Source organism: Anopheles arabiensis, chromosome 2 (assembly GCF_016920715.1).
Source record: "Anopheles arabiensis isolate DONGOLA chromosome 2, AaraD3, whole genome shotgun sequence".
Taxonomy (NCBI): domain Eukaryota; kingdom Metazoa; phylum Arthropoda; class Insecta; order Diptera; family Culicidae; genus Anopheles; species Anopheles arabiensis.
The window spans coordinates 79,431,755-79,446,750 of record NC_053517.1 but is presented as its reverse complement, the minus strand read 5'-3'; the positions used below and the strand labels follow the sequence as shown (position 1 = coordinate 79,446,750).

Here is a 14,996-nt window from a genome sequence, read left to right as displayed (position 1 = left end):
GGGCTGGTAAACGCGCTGAATTTACGAAACTTCAACGGTAACCATCCCTCTCCTTGCCCCCTCCCTCTAATCCGTGCAATGTTTACCTATATTTGGCATCCAGTCGGAATGGATGCAGTCGGGAGATTTTCTCGCTGTAAATAGTATGGTTGTTTCCCTCGTACCGTACGCACATGGCCAGTGAAGTGTGATTGCGTGCACCCGAGTGGCAGCAGTGAATTGCCGCAGTTATATCTTCCAGGGTAAGAAAATCCCCTGCCGGTCATGTGTATTTGTGCTGCCCTTTTGTTTTCATTATCACAGTGCAGAGTTAATGGGCTCACGAGCTGTTTCTTATCGGTGCTTCTTTCTGTGATTTGAGAAATTCGCAGCTACCAAGTGGCGTTGCGTTCTGTGCATGTTAATTGATAGCGAATCACTTGTGGAGTTTGCATTTGTGTGCAAGCATTGCATTGGCGGTGATTAAAGTGTTTAAATTTATCCTCAAAAGGGAAGAACAGCCCCGTGCGTGGCTGTTCAGTTCAGTTCCGGAGCTAAAAATATAACGCCAGTGTACTAGCCGGGTGTTGTTTTTATTTGTTTGTATGGTAGGAACTTTCTTATTTAGCCGACTAGTGGACCCCCTGTGGGACTGACTGCGCGTATAGGATCGTAAGGGGGAAAATCGGCCTTCGAAAGTGTGAAACTCTCTTGCCAGCAGTGGCGGGGCGTGCACAAGTGTTGCAGTAACGTTAGCCCTCTCGCTAGAAGTTATTTTGTTTCATTTCTTCTTTCTTGTTTTCCGTTTCAGAAAATGAATAAATTGAGCAAAGCATCGAATTTGAACGATGAACAATAAGCATTGAATTTGAACGATGAACAATAAGCTTGCATTCATAACGAAGATTGAACAGAACACGAACCGCTGAAAATGATTCGCTTGGAAGAATTTCCTGAAACACTCTCGCCCTAGCTCTCGTTGCCATCTTCTGTGCTTGAGCAAACAATTAAATACCATTCTTATGAAATCAAAAACACGCTCCTCTCTGGAGCGCGGACGTGTCTCGAACATGAGGCGAGAATGTTTATGTTGCCTGTGTGGGCTTCTTCCAGTACGACGTTCACGGCTGCTCAAAAAGCGGCGTCGAGTTTCATCAGCAATTTGAAATGACGTCCGCGCTTCTTTCTGTCTCCTGCTTTTGTTAAGTTTTACTTTCTGCTGACTCACAGCAAAATCTCCGTAGCCGTGAACGTGCAGCAACGTTGATTGTATTTTGTTCGCAATCGATTTTGTGGCCACATAAATACAACACCAGCAAACGTTTCTAAATATGTTACGCTTTTAGCTTGATTTTTTACATACGAGAAGCCCGCACATTGGCTAAATCATTTTGATATTTGCCACACGATTTGCCTTCTGATGTCTGAAGTGGCCACCAATCAAGAAGTGTCACTTTCACTTCCCACTTTATGTACGTCTTTTCGAGCCTAATATGACGACATTGTGTACACAACCTAAGACCTCTACCCCACCCACCACCCAAGTGTACGGAATGTTTCGATACCAAAACGAACATACCACCACTCACGCTGGCATGTTCAACTGGTGGCGGTGGCGTTTCATTGCACGAAAATGGATGTGTGTGTGTGTGTTTGGTTGGTTTGTATGGTTGGTGAAATGCCTTATCGTAAAATGATCCACTTTCTCCTTCCGGTCCGTCCCCGGGAGGGCTGACTGTTAGGCCATCATTAGATATCGATAAGGCACGCTTTGCAATGCACGTGATCATTAAAATGTTTTTAACGATTTTTACTCCAAAAATGGTTTAGATTTCAAAGGTTTTATACAGTTTACTTGAATAGAAATTGACCTTTTTCAGTCAGCAAAATCAGAGGGGGTGCACTTTCAATCATTGCTCGAACCGTTTACCCCCACCGCCGTCTGCCATCTAATGTGGTTCACCTGAGGGGATAATGGCGCGAAATGGTTCACCTCGACCATGGAACTTCAACCTACTAATGTCCCTCTCCCAGCGGATTGCTGTGCGGTGCGTGTCGAAGGTCAATTCGAAGTAACGAACATGGAGCAAAAGCTTCTCTCCCCTCCTAAACACGCAAAGCGCTACCGTTGGTGTGAGGGTCTAGAACTCAACAGCAAAACAAAACATAAAAAAGGTATATAACCTATCCTACAGCTAGCTAGCAAAGCTACTAGTGATTTGTTTTGGATGTGCTGCTGCGTGAAACGCCCGGCAAGCCCAACGAGAACGCGACGAGATGCATGGCCGTGCGGTGTGGGTCACATGACGTAAGACGATGGCGCCGCCAATTCGCCGCTGGTTTCAATGTTGAAGGCAAAGGGGGGAGGGGGGAGGGTGTCGAGTTTTTGTTCACTTTCGCCTTCTGCTTACGGGGTGGTGGGTGGTGTGGGATGCGATGGGAGAATTTTGGGAGTCATTTTATGCTGCACGTTCGTAACACGCAACGGAAGCGCGGAATTGGATCGATACACACAATTCATTCGAATCTTCTATGGTTGGTGGCCTTTTTTTGGTGAGGTAGAAATGGAATGGGTTCTGGAAAGGGTGGACGCTTAATTTAATGAAGAAAGAGGCTTGGTCAGTTTGGAGCAGCTAACGGGAGTGAAAAAAATCGAATACAAGATAAAAGTCGTTTTTTTGTCGCATATAATTATTTAAAAAATGCATTACATTTTATTTTTTCATCTCTTGCTCACGTGCTTAATACAAGAGTTAAGCTTAACAAGCTTATCAGGAAAAAAAATATAACAGTTCGGTGAAAACTCCCTCATCATCTGTCCCACTACCTTTTTTTATAGACAATTCGCCAGCGTCCAGTATGCTTATCAGAGGCTTATCGGCGAAATGTTTCTTGGCGTATTTTCCCCCCTTTTTCTACACACCACTTTTATCAGCGTTTATATCAGCTTGCTTATTACACCAATAACGAATGATAATAATGATCCCCATTTTCTCTCTTCTCTTGCTTCTTTACATCAGTTTTTCAGTTTTAAAGCTACTTCAGTCGCTCGATAGCAGCTGCTTGTAGCTGCGCTCATCTGTACAGTCCAATTACCGAGCGGACACACATTCAAGATGAATCCACAGCAACAGCCACAAGCACCGTACGCACCGTACGCGCCCCAGTACCAAGGCTATACGGACCAGCCCGGCTATCCGCCGGCCGGTGGTGGTGGCTACCCACCAGCACCCTATCCACCCCCGGGCACGGTAAGTTGTGGCGCTCCTCTTCCATTTTATGTCGCTTTTCTGTGTATGTTTCACTCGTTTTAGCTGCACTTGTGTTTGTTGTGCTTTTTAATGATTCTTCTTAATTTTTAGCAACCATCTACTAAGTTCGTTAGTTGCTAAGAAGGTGAAGGTGGTAGTAATTCTGCGTGAAGCTGCATCGATTAGTTTTTGTTTTGCAATATTGCTAAAGCACACTGACCACGGAGGGCTAGAAAGGATGGATAGAGATGGATGGAGGCTGTATATATTGAATGTTCATTTAAATACGATTTTTGCGACGTCCGTTCCGTTCCTTCATGACGTGTTTGGGTGGTGCAGCATATTTAGTCAGTGAGTAATAGCACAATGGCAGGGCAGGCGAAAATGAATCACTGAGGTCGAGTGTCTGCTGTAATGAGATGCACTATTTATATGCAGCTAGCGCAAGTAAGAGTTCCGTTTAAGTGTGGTAGGACGGGTAAGCCCCGATGAAAAAGCTCTACAAGGTTAGGAAGCAATCCCAACAAGTGATTGGACGTTAAAATTGTATGTTTACATATCAATAGATGAGCAGCTTCGATCGCATTATTAGAATAACATTCATTGGCAGATGAGGAAGCGCAACAGGACTGAGTAAGGAAAGCTAGTAATGCTTACTTAATTCGTCGTACTGATAACACACACACACACACACACTGAGCACACGATTTTGCACAACACTGAATGATAGAAAGAACGTTTGACGCACGAGAGTATGGGGATAGTTGAATTGGTGCTTAGAAACCACTTGTCGAGGGATGAATCATCCAACAGTGTGGCATGATGAAACGATAGAAGAGCGAAACCACCACTGGCGATGAGTTTGTCCACGGTCCGTTGGCTGCCCGCTAACTCGTACTAGTAATTGTATTTCGACTGGCAAAAAAGCACCAATGGATGCATGGCTATAATAGCGGCTTGCATGTGTAGCATGTGTGTTGTGGGACCCTACCATTAACTCATACCGTTCCGCAGCTACAGAGCGTGTATGTTGGAGCGCCCACGAGTGGCAACGAATTTACGATAAGAATACTTCCTCCCGGTGCCGGTGGCCGGGGGGACTGTGTGGCAAATGAAAAAGACACACACACACAGAGACACAGAGAGAGAGGGCGATTTGGGTGGGTTTGGTTTTTTCCCTCCGAAGTGTGTTTATCGAGTGTCATGATGGTTAGTTACATTTGTCACTTCACTTTGAACGGTTCGAAGGCTGTCGTGTCTATCCCGGATTAGAAGCTCGTGAGCTTGCAGTGCAGATTCTTTGGTAGAGACAGGCTAGTGATATGGAGTATAATAACAAAAATGAGGTGAGAGGTTAAGGTTGGAGGAATGTTGAAGTTTCGAAGGAAGAGTTGAAGCTTTTTTGTGTCATTTGCTTAGAAGGGTTTATTTGGATAAGTAGTATAAAATAGTTCTGCATTGCAACTTTGTTACCAATCGTGTTTTAACATCACTATTTCATAAATTTTACATTGCTATCCGCTATTTTATCATAATTCAAATTTAATGAAAACCACGTTTAAACTAGGAAATTATTTCAAATGTTATAATGCTAGCCTTGCTGACTCCGATGTATTATATGCTTTTGTTTACGTCTTTTAGTGCCATCATCTACTGTGCCGTGTTGTGTACTGTTTGATCGTTTAAACAAACCGGCTTTGTATTTGTAAACTCGCTTCGTCGTCTTTATGTATCGTTTGCTTCAACCCATCTTTCCGATCGTTTTGTAAATATTAGCTTTACCATTTTTAAAGTACGCTTCCATTCAGCTGTGTGGTGAAGCTTGTTTGCAGCCCGAAAACGTACAACGGTTTTGTCCGACCATATGAGTTCCCCCGTACCCAACTTTTTAATACTTTATCTATATACAACGATTGCCGGTGACAATATGCTGTGTGTTATCTAGCTCATGCGTTGCTCAATATCATATGGACTGAATTGGATTGAGTTTGATAACGATACTGTTGCACAATTAAAACCGTTAAACATACGATCAGCAGCCCGACAATTTAGAGTGTGATTAGGGTCTTGTGTGCTTGAGAGCTTGAGCTTGAGTTCAGTTTTAGATTAATCTCTTTCGCATGTTATCCTTCCTTCTTTTATCATTTATATTTTTATTTCCGATTTTTTCTTTTCTCCATCGGTGTTGGGTGGTGGTCATTTGTTTGGCTTTACCGTATGTGTGCCTTCGATGTCTTAAAATATGGTGGCTTGGTGTTTGGTTCTGTGCATATTCCACTTCACTTTCTCTCCAGCAAAGTCCCCCGGCTGGCTATTGGGTAAATGGACCACATTACTTATTTATTTTTTTTTTATCTGCTTAAAATTAAGCAATCCCGAACTACAAGCGTGTAAACATAATATCTAATTGATTTAATCAATTGTAGGGCTCACCGTACCCACCGGCTGCCCCCGGCTATGGCCAGCCGCCACAGATGTACGCACCGAATCAACCGTACGGCGGTGGCGGCTACCAACCCGTCATGGTGCAGCCAGGAATGCCTGGCCATCCACCGCCGGTGATGGGTCAACCGGTACCAGGTAAGAGAAGCGTGACGAGAAGCGTATGAAAGTGTATACACACGATAATCAATAAGTGACACACAAGCCTCTCAACCACAGAGATGATAAGAAAGTAGTTGTGCGCAATTGACTCAGTCAATGTCGGACGCGTACGGCGCTCGCGGTATGCTCGTTTCGTGTCGCATACATGTTTAATGGAATGTTGCCCTTTTCTCACATCATTGAAGTGTGGGTGTTCGTGTTCGTGCTGCTTGACACGAACGGCGCATATGTACATAAAGCTAACAGGAGGCGCCTATCTTTCCCCTTCGTTCCACGTTCCCACGCCGTAAATGTGTGTCGAAAACAATGATTTTCATGGTAATTATTGGATTTGAAATGTTACCTTACGGTATCGCCTCAACGGTGACATAATATCCGGTGCATTTATTGTTTTTCGCACAAATACTTCCCCTGCCGGAATACAGCATTGGGGATTGATAAGGTGCCACTGTTGCAGCACAGTATTATCGCCAATGCTCTAAGTACAGTGAGTGGAGATCGATCATTTTCAGATGATAACCTTAGAAAACAGGAAATGGAGTGGATTGTATAGGAGAAATGCATCGTGATAAAATGGAAAGGACTTAAGAAATATATTGATAAGAGATGACTCAAGTGCAGAGTAAAACTGTTCATAAAAAGTCTTTGCCTCCCTGTTAGCATCATTATACAAATTCTACTATTGTTCCTACACTTAATTCCTACGCTAGTTCCTTCGCAGCACATTTACTGCCGGGAATAGTTTGTCGACTGGAACTTGAGTTGTATCGAATCCATACCCGAACCAGGTCCAAGTATCGTTCCGAATCCAGAACAGTTCCAGGTACTGTTCCTGGTAAAAACTGAAATCGGGAGCTTTTTCTGGATCAGCATGGGTTCATGATCGGTTCCAGGACCGGTATGTGTCCATTATCAGTTCCAGGTCCTTGATGGGTTGACTTTCAGTTCGAGAATTGCTTTGGATTCATGTATAGTTCCAGGACCGGTATGGGTTCAGTATCAGTTCCAAGTCTGGTATGGGTTCATGATCGGTTCCAGGACCGATTTGGGTTCATGAGTAGTTCCAGGACCAGTATGGGTTCATGATCGGTCCCTGGATTGGTCCCTGGGTTTATGATAGACCATATGGCAGGTATGGGTTCACGATAGACCATATGGCAGGTATGGGTTCATGATAGACCTTATGGCAGGTATGGGTTCCTGATAGGTTCCAGGGCAGATATGAGTTCATGATAGGTTCCAGGGCCGGTATGAGTTCATGATAGGTTCTAGGACCAGCATGGGTTCATAATAGGTTCCAGGACCAGTATGGGTTCATGATCGGTTCTAGGACCAGTATGGGTTCATGATAGATTTCAAGTTCATTATAGGTTAGTGATCGGTTCCAGGACGAGCATGGGTTCATGACAGGTTCTAGGGTAAGTATGAGTTCATGATATGTTCCAGGACCAGTATGGGGTCATGATAGGTTTCAGGTTCAGTATGGGTTAGTGATCGGTTCCATGATAGCTATGGGTTTATGATACATTCCAGGACCGGTATTGGTTCATGATAGATTCGAAGACCGGAATGAGTTCATGATCAGTTCTTGGACCGGTTTAACCAGTATTGGTTCCTGGACCGGTATGGAATCTGTATCACTTCCAGAACCGATATGGGTTCAGTATTAGATTCAGGACCGTTATTATGTTGTGTGCAGTTCTTGAACCGAAAAAGGTAATGTATTGGTGTCTGGACGAGTATAGGGTTTGTTTTGGTTTTTAGGTCTCTTTAGGGGTCGTCATAAGTACCTCATTTGAATTGGGTTTCGAGGCCATTAATTTCGGTATACTCTTAGGAGTAAAGGAGATCTTTGAAATTGAGTTGCGCAGCCCTTTAATCTGGCCAAATTAACTAATATTACACAAAGGTTCGAAGATTTGTTTGTAAAGGTTGGCTTAGGATCAATTTTAAATGATTTCTTAAGTGTAAAATCAATTTCGATATTGCCAGCACCGAAAGAGAGATTTTAAGTGCCGCAATTGCAATTAATATTGTGATGCAACTCAGCAAGAACTTAATCGCTCACTCAAGCACACACTCAGTGCGCGGTTATCGTTTCCCTATCACGGTTGAATGAGCGCAGAATGCAGCAGCATTGATGCATGCTGTGTTAAGCGTGCGTACTACGATAAGACCTTCGATTGAGCCGCGATCAGCAACCCTCCTGAGGGGGAGGGGAAGAGGAAGACGGAAACAATCACTGTTTAGTTCAATAACCCTTCAACATCTTCGACTAACCTCTGCAGTCATGACTCTTTTGAACGCGTCGTTCGTGCTGTCTATCAGCTATGTTCCTTGCGTTGTGCTGCATCAACGTCGATTATTAGGAGGTTGTGTGCATGCATTCTTCCCGCTATTCGGGTTCGAAGTCGATTAGCTAGGGCCACAAGATGTGTTTACTTACATCTCCTAATCAGTGGTCTGCGCAAGGAGAGCAGAGGTAGAATCGGTGGGAGAGTGTGTTGATTCCTCCACGGAAAGCACCAAACCTAGAAGCCAGAGAATTCGTCTCAGCGCGGTGTTTTGACCGTGTAACACCCTTATTTAAATTGTGATATCAACAGGCACAACATACGCTGCACTTGCTTACACTTGTTTTAGTCGGTGCGGTGTGAACCGTTTCCTCACTTCTTATCGCGGGTGTGTGTAAGCGGGCGCTCGCGCCATAAAATGGAATCTTGCAATCCAGACTGGGGCCAGAATCCGACGGTGAGCAGAGCATAGAAGACGCAGGCCTACGTTGAGGTAGTGCATGGGTGGCAGTAGTGGTTTAAAGAGGCCAAGATACGGTCACCATCGTCGTCCTGCCCCTGCCGCCTGTGTGCAGCACCGTATGGTGATGAGCTTCTCAGGGCTTGGGATTACTCCACTGCCAGAGTGCCACTAATAGGGAATGATAAGGTTAAATTAAATCCAATTGTGTGTGCGCGCTCAGTGGACACTTACTCTGTTCCAACCGGAAAGGGACAGGCTTCATTTCACCGCGTGCAGTCAAAGGTTTCGGTGCTCGCTCCCCGCTTGGTGGTGTGTAGCGCCTAAAGAAAGTGATCTTTTTGAACAGTACCATGGTGCGTGCGACGACAGTGCAGCTTGCCCAGCAGCAGCAGGAAGAACGTTTTGTGCGTCGTCCCATGATTAGGGAGTTTGGATCGATCGTCAGCATTGCGGAGAGTGCATCGGGCATGGATGGGAAAAGTGGTGATAGCAGTGTCAAGGATGGTTGTGATCGTGAAGGTGCTCGCGCACAACAGCACCAGTACCGTACCCGGTTTCTGTTGCGTTTTTTGGAGGAGAAAATGTTCGATCTCAGCCGGCAGCTGCACATCCGGCAGGGGAAAGGCCACGATACGCCGGATGCTGCGTTACATTCCCGGTGTGCGCAAGTCGGCCAAAGCGAAAGGCTACGAGCATCTGGTAACGGACGAGGAGCGCAGGTTGGTTGGTGGGGTAGCGTGTGATCAAAGTGGTGGTTTTATCTTATCAGTGAGGTTATTAGGGTGCAAAAAAGCCGGAAATGCTCATAAAAGCGCAACGTGAACGAGATTTTTGTCAAAAGGAAATGTCAGATTTGAAACACTACATAAATTCTATTAAATCAGTTACTTGGTCGAAACTGTTACTGTATTGGTCACCAGACCCAGGCTAGGTTCAAGTTTTGTTTCGAATCCGGAATTCCTACGATATTTTCAGCGCAAATATCTACGCTGCACATGTACTGCAGGGTATGATTCGGCGACTGGAACTGGAGTTGTAGCGGTTCCAGTCCGGGGCCAGGTTCGAATCCGGAACAGGTCCCATACCAGTTCCAAGAAAGGATTGAAATCGGGAGCTATTTCAGGACCGATTTGATTTCAGCATCAGTTCCAGGACCGGTATGGATTCATGTTCGGTTCTTGGATCGGGATGGGTTCATGATCGGTTCCAGAACCGGTATGGGCTTATAATCAGTTCCAGGTCCTTTATGGGTTTACTTTCAGTTTCAGAACTGCTCTGGATTCATGAGTAGTTCCAGGACCGGTATGGGTTCAGTATCAGTTCCAAGTCCGGTATGGGTTCTTGATCGGTTCTAGGACCGGTTTGGGTTCATGATAGATTTCAGGACAGGATGATCGGATCGATGATCGTCAGAAGGACTAGTATGAACTCCAAGATGGGTATGGGGTTCAGTATTACTTCAATGGCTGATATGGGTCTTTGGGCGGCGTCTTTGGGCTTTGAGGCCAATAATTTCGGCGTACACTTCAGGGTATAGGGGATCTTTGAAATTTCGTTGCGCAGTCCATATAACCTAGCCAAATCAAAAAGTATTTCACATACTTCTAAGGAGGCTGCCTTGTGCGTTGTTGTTTAAATGATGCGAGCAACCTCCTACGGCTTTTATAAAACATCTCTAGGCCATTTGTAATATCAACATATTTTTGTCTAATAATGCTTAGAAAACAGGAACCTTACTCGCTTATCGCAGCACGATTTCGTACGCAGTGTTGAACCCTTCATGTAACTAATTTGAATTAGTTGCGTTTGTGTGTGTGTATGTGCAGTTGAATTGGAGATAACGCGTTCATGGGAATGCTATGCAACCAAGGTTCTAAAAAAACAATCTGGGACGCCACAACTAGTTTCCCAAGACTGGTTTTATTCATAAGAGTAGTTTTTGTGAACTTTGATGTTTTGATTGTTGATTTCAATTGTTTTTTTCTTCATTTTTTACATATAAAGCAATAAACCGATTAAAATTCCCTCCCCTTTTCTCTCTCTCTCTCTCTCTGTTCACTTTCGCAGGTGGCTGGATGCCTATTCCTCAAGGGATACCGAACTGTCCGCCCGGCTTGGAATACCTTACTGCCATTGATCAGCTGCTGGTGCACCAGAAGGTGGAGCTGCTGGAAGCGTTCACCGGCTTCGAGACGGCGAACAAGTACACGGTGAAGAACACGCTCGGCCAGAAGGTGTACTGGGCGATGGAGGATACCGGCTGCTGCAACCGGATGTGCTGCGGGGCGGCCCGCGCCTTCGACATGAAGATATTGGACACGTACCAGAACGAGGTGCTGCACTTTAACCGGCCGCTGCGCTGCAGCTCCTGCTGGTTCCCGTGCTGCCTGCAGACGATGGAGGTGACCGCCCCGCCCGGCAACGTGATCGGGTACGTCGAGCAGGACTGGTCGATCCTGACGCCCCAGTTCAGCATCAAGAATCAGAACGGCGAGACGGTGCTAAAGATATCGGGCCCATTCTGTACGTTCAGTATCTGCGGTGACGTTGAGTTTGAGGTGAGTGGTGTGTTTTTGGCGTGGAATTCGATAGAGTGGATTTTAAATTCGATTTCGTTTCGCACAGGTGCTGTCGACCAATGGAACGCAGGTGGGCAAGATTAGCAAGCAGTGGTCCGGACTGGGCCGTGAAATGTTTACCGATGCGGACCATTTCGGCATTAACTTCCCGATGGATCTGGACGTGAGGGTGAAGGCTACCCTGCTGGGGGCACTGTTCCTGATTGTAAGTACCGATAAAAGCTAGTAATAATGCGGATAACAGTGTATTATTGTAATATTTTCTTTATTTTTTAGGACTACATGTTCTTTGAAAAATCTGGAAACAAAGAGCAGGACCGACCCGGAATGTTCTAAACACATTCCATTTCAGATGGTTGGGATCGACTCCACTCTACTTTCAAAACGCCACCAGCAGTTGTTATTGTAATTTAATATCGCTCGTTCCCTTCATTTTGCAATCATTTTTTGCATTTTTGTTGTGGTTTTGTTTGGATGATCATCCTTTCATCAATTCCCAAAGTATTTCATCCGTCGTTACCGTAATTGTGCACCAAAAAATGCTTAAAATCGTGCCCTAGACCGTCCTGTTTAGTGCGTTTGTGGCACAAAATTCAATCGTACAAGGAGGAAATCTAACGCACAAAACAAAAACCCCCTTGTCATCAAACTGCTGCTTCACCAAAGGGAGAGGTAGGATTTAGTTTTTAACAATCCAGTGGGCAGTACAGTACAGTGAATAAACGAATAGTGCTACCTTTTTAGTTTGCTATTTAGATGAGATAGGGAACACCGGGGTTTCGATGTTTAAAAGAAACGTATTTAGACGATGCGGCAATGCATTTCGTTTCTGAGCAGGCAGTAGCAACAGGAGAAAAACGTTTGTACATCGATAGTAATGTACAATTGTAACGAAAAGCACCACTAATTTGAATCGAAAAGTGCATTTGCTTCTTAACAGTTGAAATGCGTAAACAAAAAAAAAAACATATTTTGTGAAACTATATACACTAGTAAGAACTTAAGCGTGTGAGAACACATCGAACGAAAGCATCAAATAACATCTCTATACAAAAGGGCTGCCTCATACATTTTTTTGTTACTAGTTTACTCTACCTATATATATACACAAAAAGATATATACTTACGGTTAAGGTTTGCCACATAATAGTAATAATCATAAGAAGGTTTCGCTCTAGGGCCTCCTCTAAACAACTTTCTAATGTACTAAACGCTTCGAACCAATAGCAATGTAGCGCTCGCTCTGGATATAACAGTAAACGTGAACTTCCTTTTAAACGCACAGTCTTAACTCGCTGGTTGAACCTCGATAGATTGCAAACTATTGAATTTGTGCTTTTTAGTTGGCACGTTTTTCCTTACCGAAAAAAGGACCGGATTTTTTCTTAAAAAGACATGAGCGTTGGATTTTTCCGTACAAAAAAGCATGATTTTTAGTGAAATCATTCGGACGTTGAAGCATGCCAATTAAAAAACATTCAACCATCTTGAACTTTGACTGTGTATCCCAAAACCGAAGACGATTCCAGCAGAAGAGTCTACAAGCTTTACTAATTGTGCCGTACAGAGGGAGTTGTCGGATGAGTAGGAATTGTGAATTCCTCAAGGGGAGCTACAGTCCTAATATGCGAGAGAAAATGATGAACTCGATTGCAGCTGATCGAAAGGTGTACACAATTCACACCACCCATGTACCGAAATGCTGTGTCTGTATTAATGTTACATGTTAAGTGATGAAATACAAAGAAATACGTTTTTTCTTACGACCGAAATGAACGGTGTTCGTTGTCGTATGTATATGTATGCGTACCCGGTACTATTGAACATCACAATCTTTTGCTTTGACACTTCCATTATTAATTAAAGTTACTTTTTCTTCCATTTTAGCTTCGCTTCCTAAGCGTACGTATCCCCGAAAACGAACCCCAACAGTGAAGAATAACGGTGATGACACCGCCGTGACCACCATTGGCACTTATCGAACGGAGCAAACAATGGCATTCGACTTCTTCATCCTCCCAACGTTTTGCATATCAATTCAAGCAGTTCTGTTCTGCTGTTGTACCCTTCTGTGTGCGCCTTCTTCATTATGTATGCATACGCGAGCGCGAATTGGATGGGATTTTTATTACTTTTGTATTTTTGACCGTAGAGCAAACACCCGCTTGTTCTTCGCCACTCATTCCTAACCAGGGAGAGAGAGAGGGGCTGTTTTGGCAAAAAAAAAAACAACAAATGCTTGGCGATATGGAGATATTTTGGGAAAGGTTCGTTGTAAGTATCGCTTGGAAGACCTTAAAACAGCGTAGGAATATTTCATTTCATTAGAAGGAACAGTTCATTTGAAAGGCTATAACCGTTCATATTAATAGAGTTAATCTTACACGTATTTTAATACAATTTCTTATTAAATTTAGCTAAGCATGAGTGAAAGTCTTGAAAGACTTCCTCGCTTTTCGTACCGGACATCTACCGCAAACCTTCCGCGCGCCGCATGCGATGCGAATCTTCTTGCGCAAAATCCACTTGCGCAAGCGCTTTGCTCTGGGGGAGGAAGAAAACATGCTCTCGCGAAGAAAAGCAGATCTTTTTTTTGCAACGTTTGTTGCGCGCGCGCCTATGCGTTTTTATGCGCTCTCCTTGTGTGCCTGGTGCGCTTCATACACTCGCACACACACACTCGACCACCACAAAACATTAACGATGCGCGTTTGCCTTTCTGTTTTGCTGCTTTAAATGTTTATTTTATTTGCTTGGTTTGCGGGTATATGGATGGATGCTTTCTGGCCGCGCTGTATCCGTTCTCCTCTCAATGGCGGTCCGTTTTCAGGTTTTGCGGGGGTTTGAAACTTTTCATTTTTTTAGCAGAAAGATAATTTACTCTTTCTGTATTGCGCTCGATCGCGCGTATTTATGCGCACGGCTGGTTGCTGTTGTAGGTACTTGCTGCTGGTTGTGCTCAATGTTTCTGTTAGGTTGATTTTTTATTTATTTATTCACGGCTTATGCTGGTTGCCTTCGCTCAGTGATTATATCGATGAATTCTTTTTTTGTTGTTGTCAAAGGGGGGTAGTTGCAATATTTTGGGTGCCTCGTTAGCGTACCCACGAAAAAGGGGTCCAGGAAGTTAGAGCGAAACCCGAAAGGTAGAACAAGAACGTGTATGGCATTGATCGTTCGTTCAGCGTTTATAGAACGAATCGTTTCGGGGTGCAAGTTGTCGATCAGTACGGGAGAATGATCACGATCTCGGAAGGGGGAGGGGGGTTATCCCCCTGGAGGCAGCGCTAACGACTTGAAGTGATGTTTTACAATCAATCTTCTTTCTCTTACAGTGAAAAAAGCGAGGGAAAAGCCTTTAAAAATATGTTTTCTTCATCTAAATCAAAAACAATTCTTCACTTTCTCTTCCGGGCTGTTGTTTCTCATGCGCTCATTCTCAAACGAACGCATAAGAAAAGCAAACTCCACGCTATTGTGCACATATTCGCGTTCTTGACATTGTCCGAATGTGACCTTAGCGTTGCCTAAACCCGAACCCGAACCAAAAACCGAAAAAAAAAGCAACTGTCCTCTCCACAACCGCTCCCAACATCCAAAAACCCTCCGCAATTTTGTCCACCGAGACTCCACCGATGGGTTGCACTGTGTAGCGTGTTGCTGTGATGCTGCTTTTATGGTAACGGTCATCCCCTTTCTACCCTCCTTCTGCACACATTCGGCGTCCGTGTTTCGTCCGGAATGAAACAGGAAAAGATGAAGCTGCTCCTCAAAATAAAAATAAAAACAATCTCTGGAACCGGTAAACGCACACACCCACCCGCTT

The 14,996-nt window shown here is 44.3% G+C and overlaps 1 protein-coding gene across 5 annotated transcripts; it reads left to right on the top strand.

The window, feature by feature from the left end:
- The first annotated feature begins 107 nt into the window (after positions 1-107).
- On the top strand, positions 108-12,967 carry LOC120898417 (phospholipid scramblase 1). 5 transcript variants are annotated; one of them, XM_040304247.1, is made up of 7 exons: positions 108-242; positions 3,000-3,230; positions 5,525-5,548; positions 5,657-5,810; positions 10,659-11,149; positions 11,217-11,375; positions 11,447-12,967. In XM_040304247.1, exons 2-7 carry the CDS (start codon positions 3,096-3,098, stop codon positions 11,504-11,506), a joined length of 1,023 nt encoding a protein of 340 aa, XP_040160181.1. In that variant the 5' UTR covers positions 108-242; positions 3,000-3,095; the 3' UTR covers positions 11,507-12,967. The 5 variants fall into 5 exon arrangements, with proteins under 5 accessions (XP_040160181.1, XP_040160182.1, XP_040160183.1 ...); XM_040304249.1 differs by lacking the exon at positions 108-242 and adding an exon at positions 3,342-4,576 and having other exon boundaries at positions 3,123-3,230; XM_040304248.1 differs by lacking the exon at positions 5,525-5,548.
- The last annotated feature ends 2,029 nt before the right edge of the window (positions 12,968-14,996 follow it).

What these genes read in the sequence shown, in the direction of transcription:
- LOC120898417 (XM_040304247.1), top strand. Translation starts at nt 3,096, where the DNA reads ATGAATCCACAGCAACAGCCACAAGCACCGTACGCACCGTACGCGCCC. An exon ending in GTCCCCCGGCTGGCTATTGG is followed by an intron (nt 5,549 to 5,656) that starts GTAAATGGACCA and finishes AATCAATTGTAG; the next exon opens with GGCTCACCGTACCCACCGGC. An exon ending in GCGGTGACGTTGAGTTTGAG is followed by an intron (nt 11,150 to 11,216) that starts GTGAGTGGTGTG and finishes CGTTTCGCACAG; the next exon opens with GTGCTGTCGACCAATGGAAC.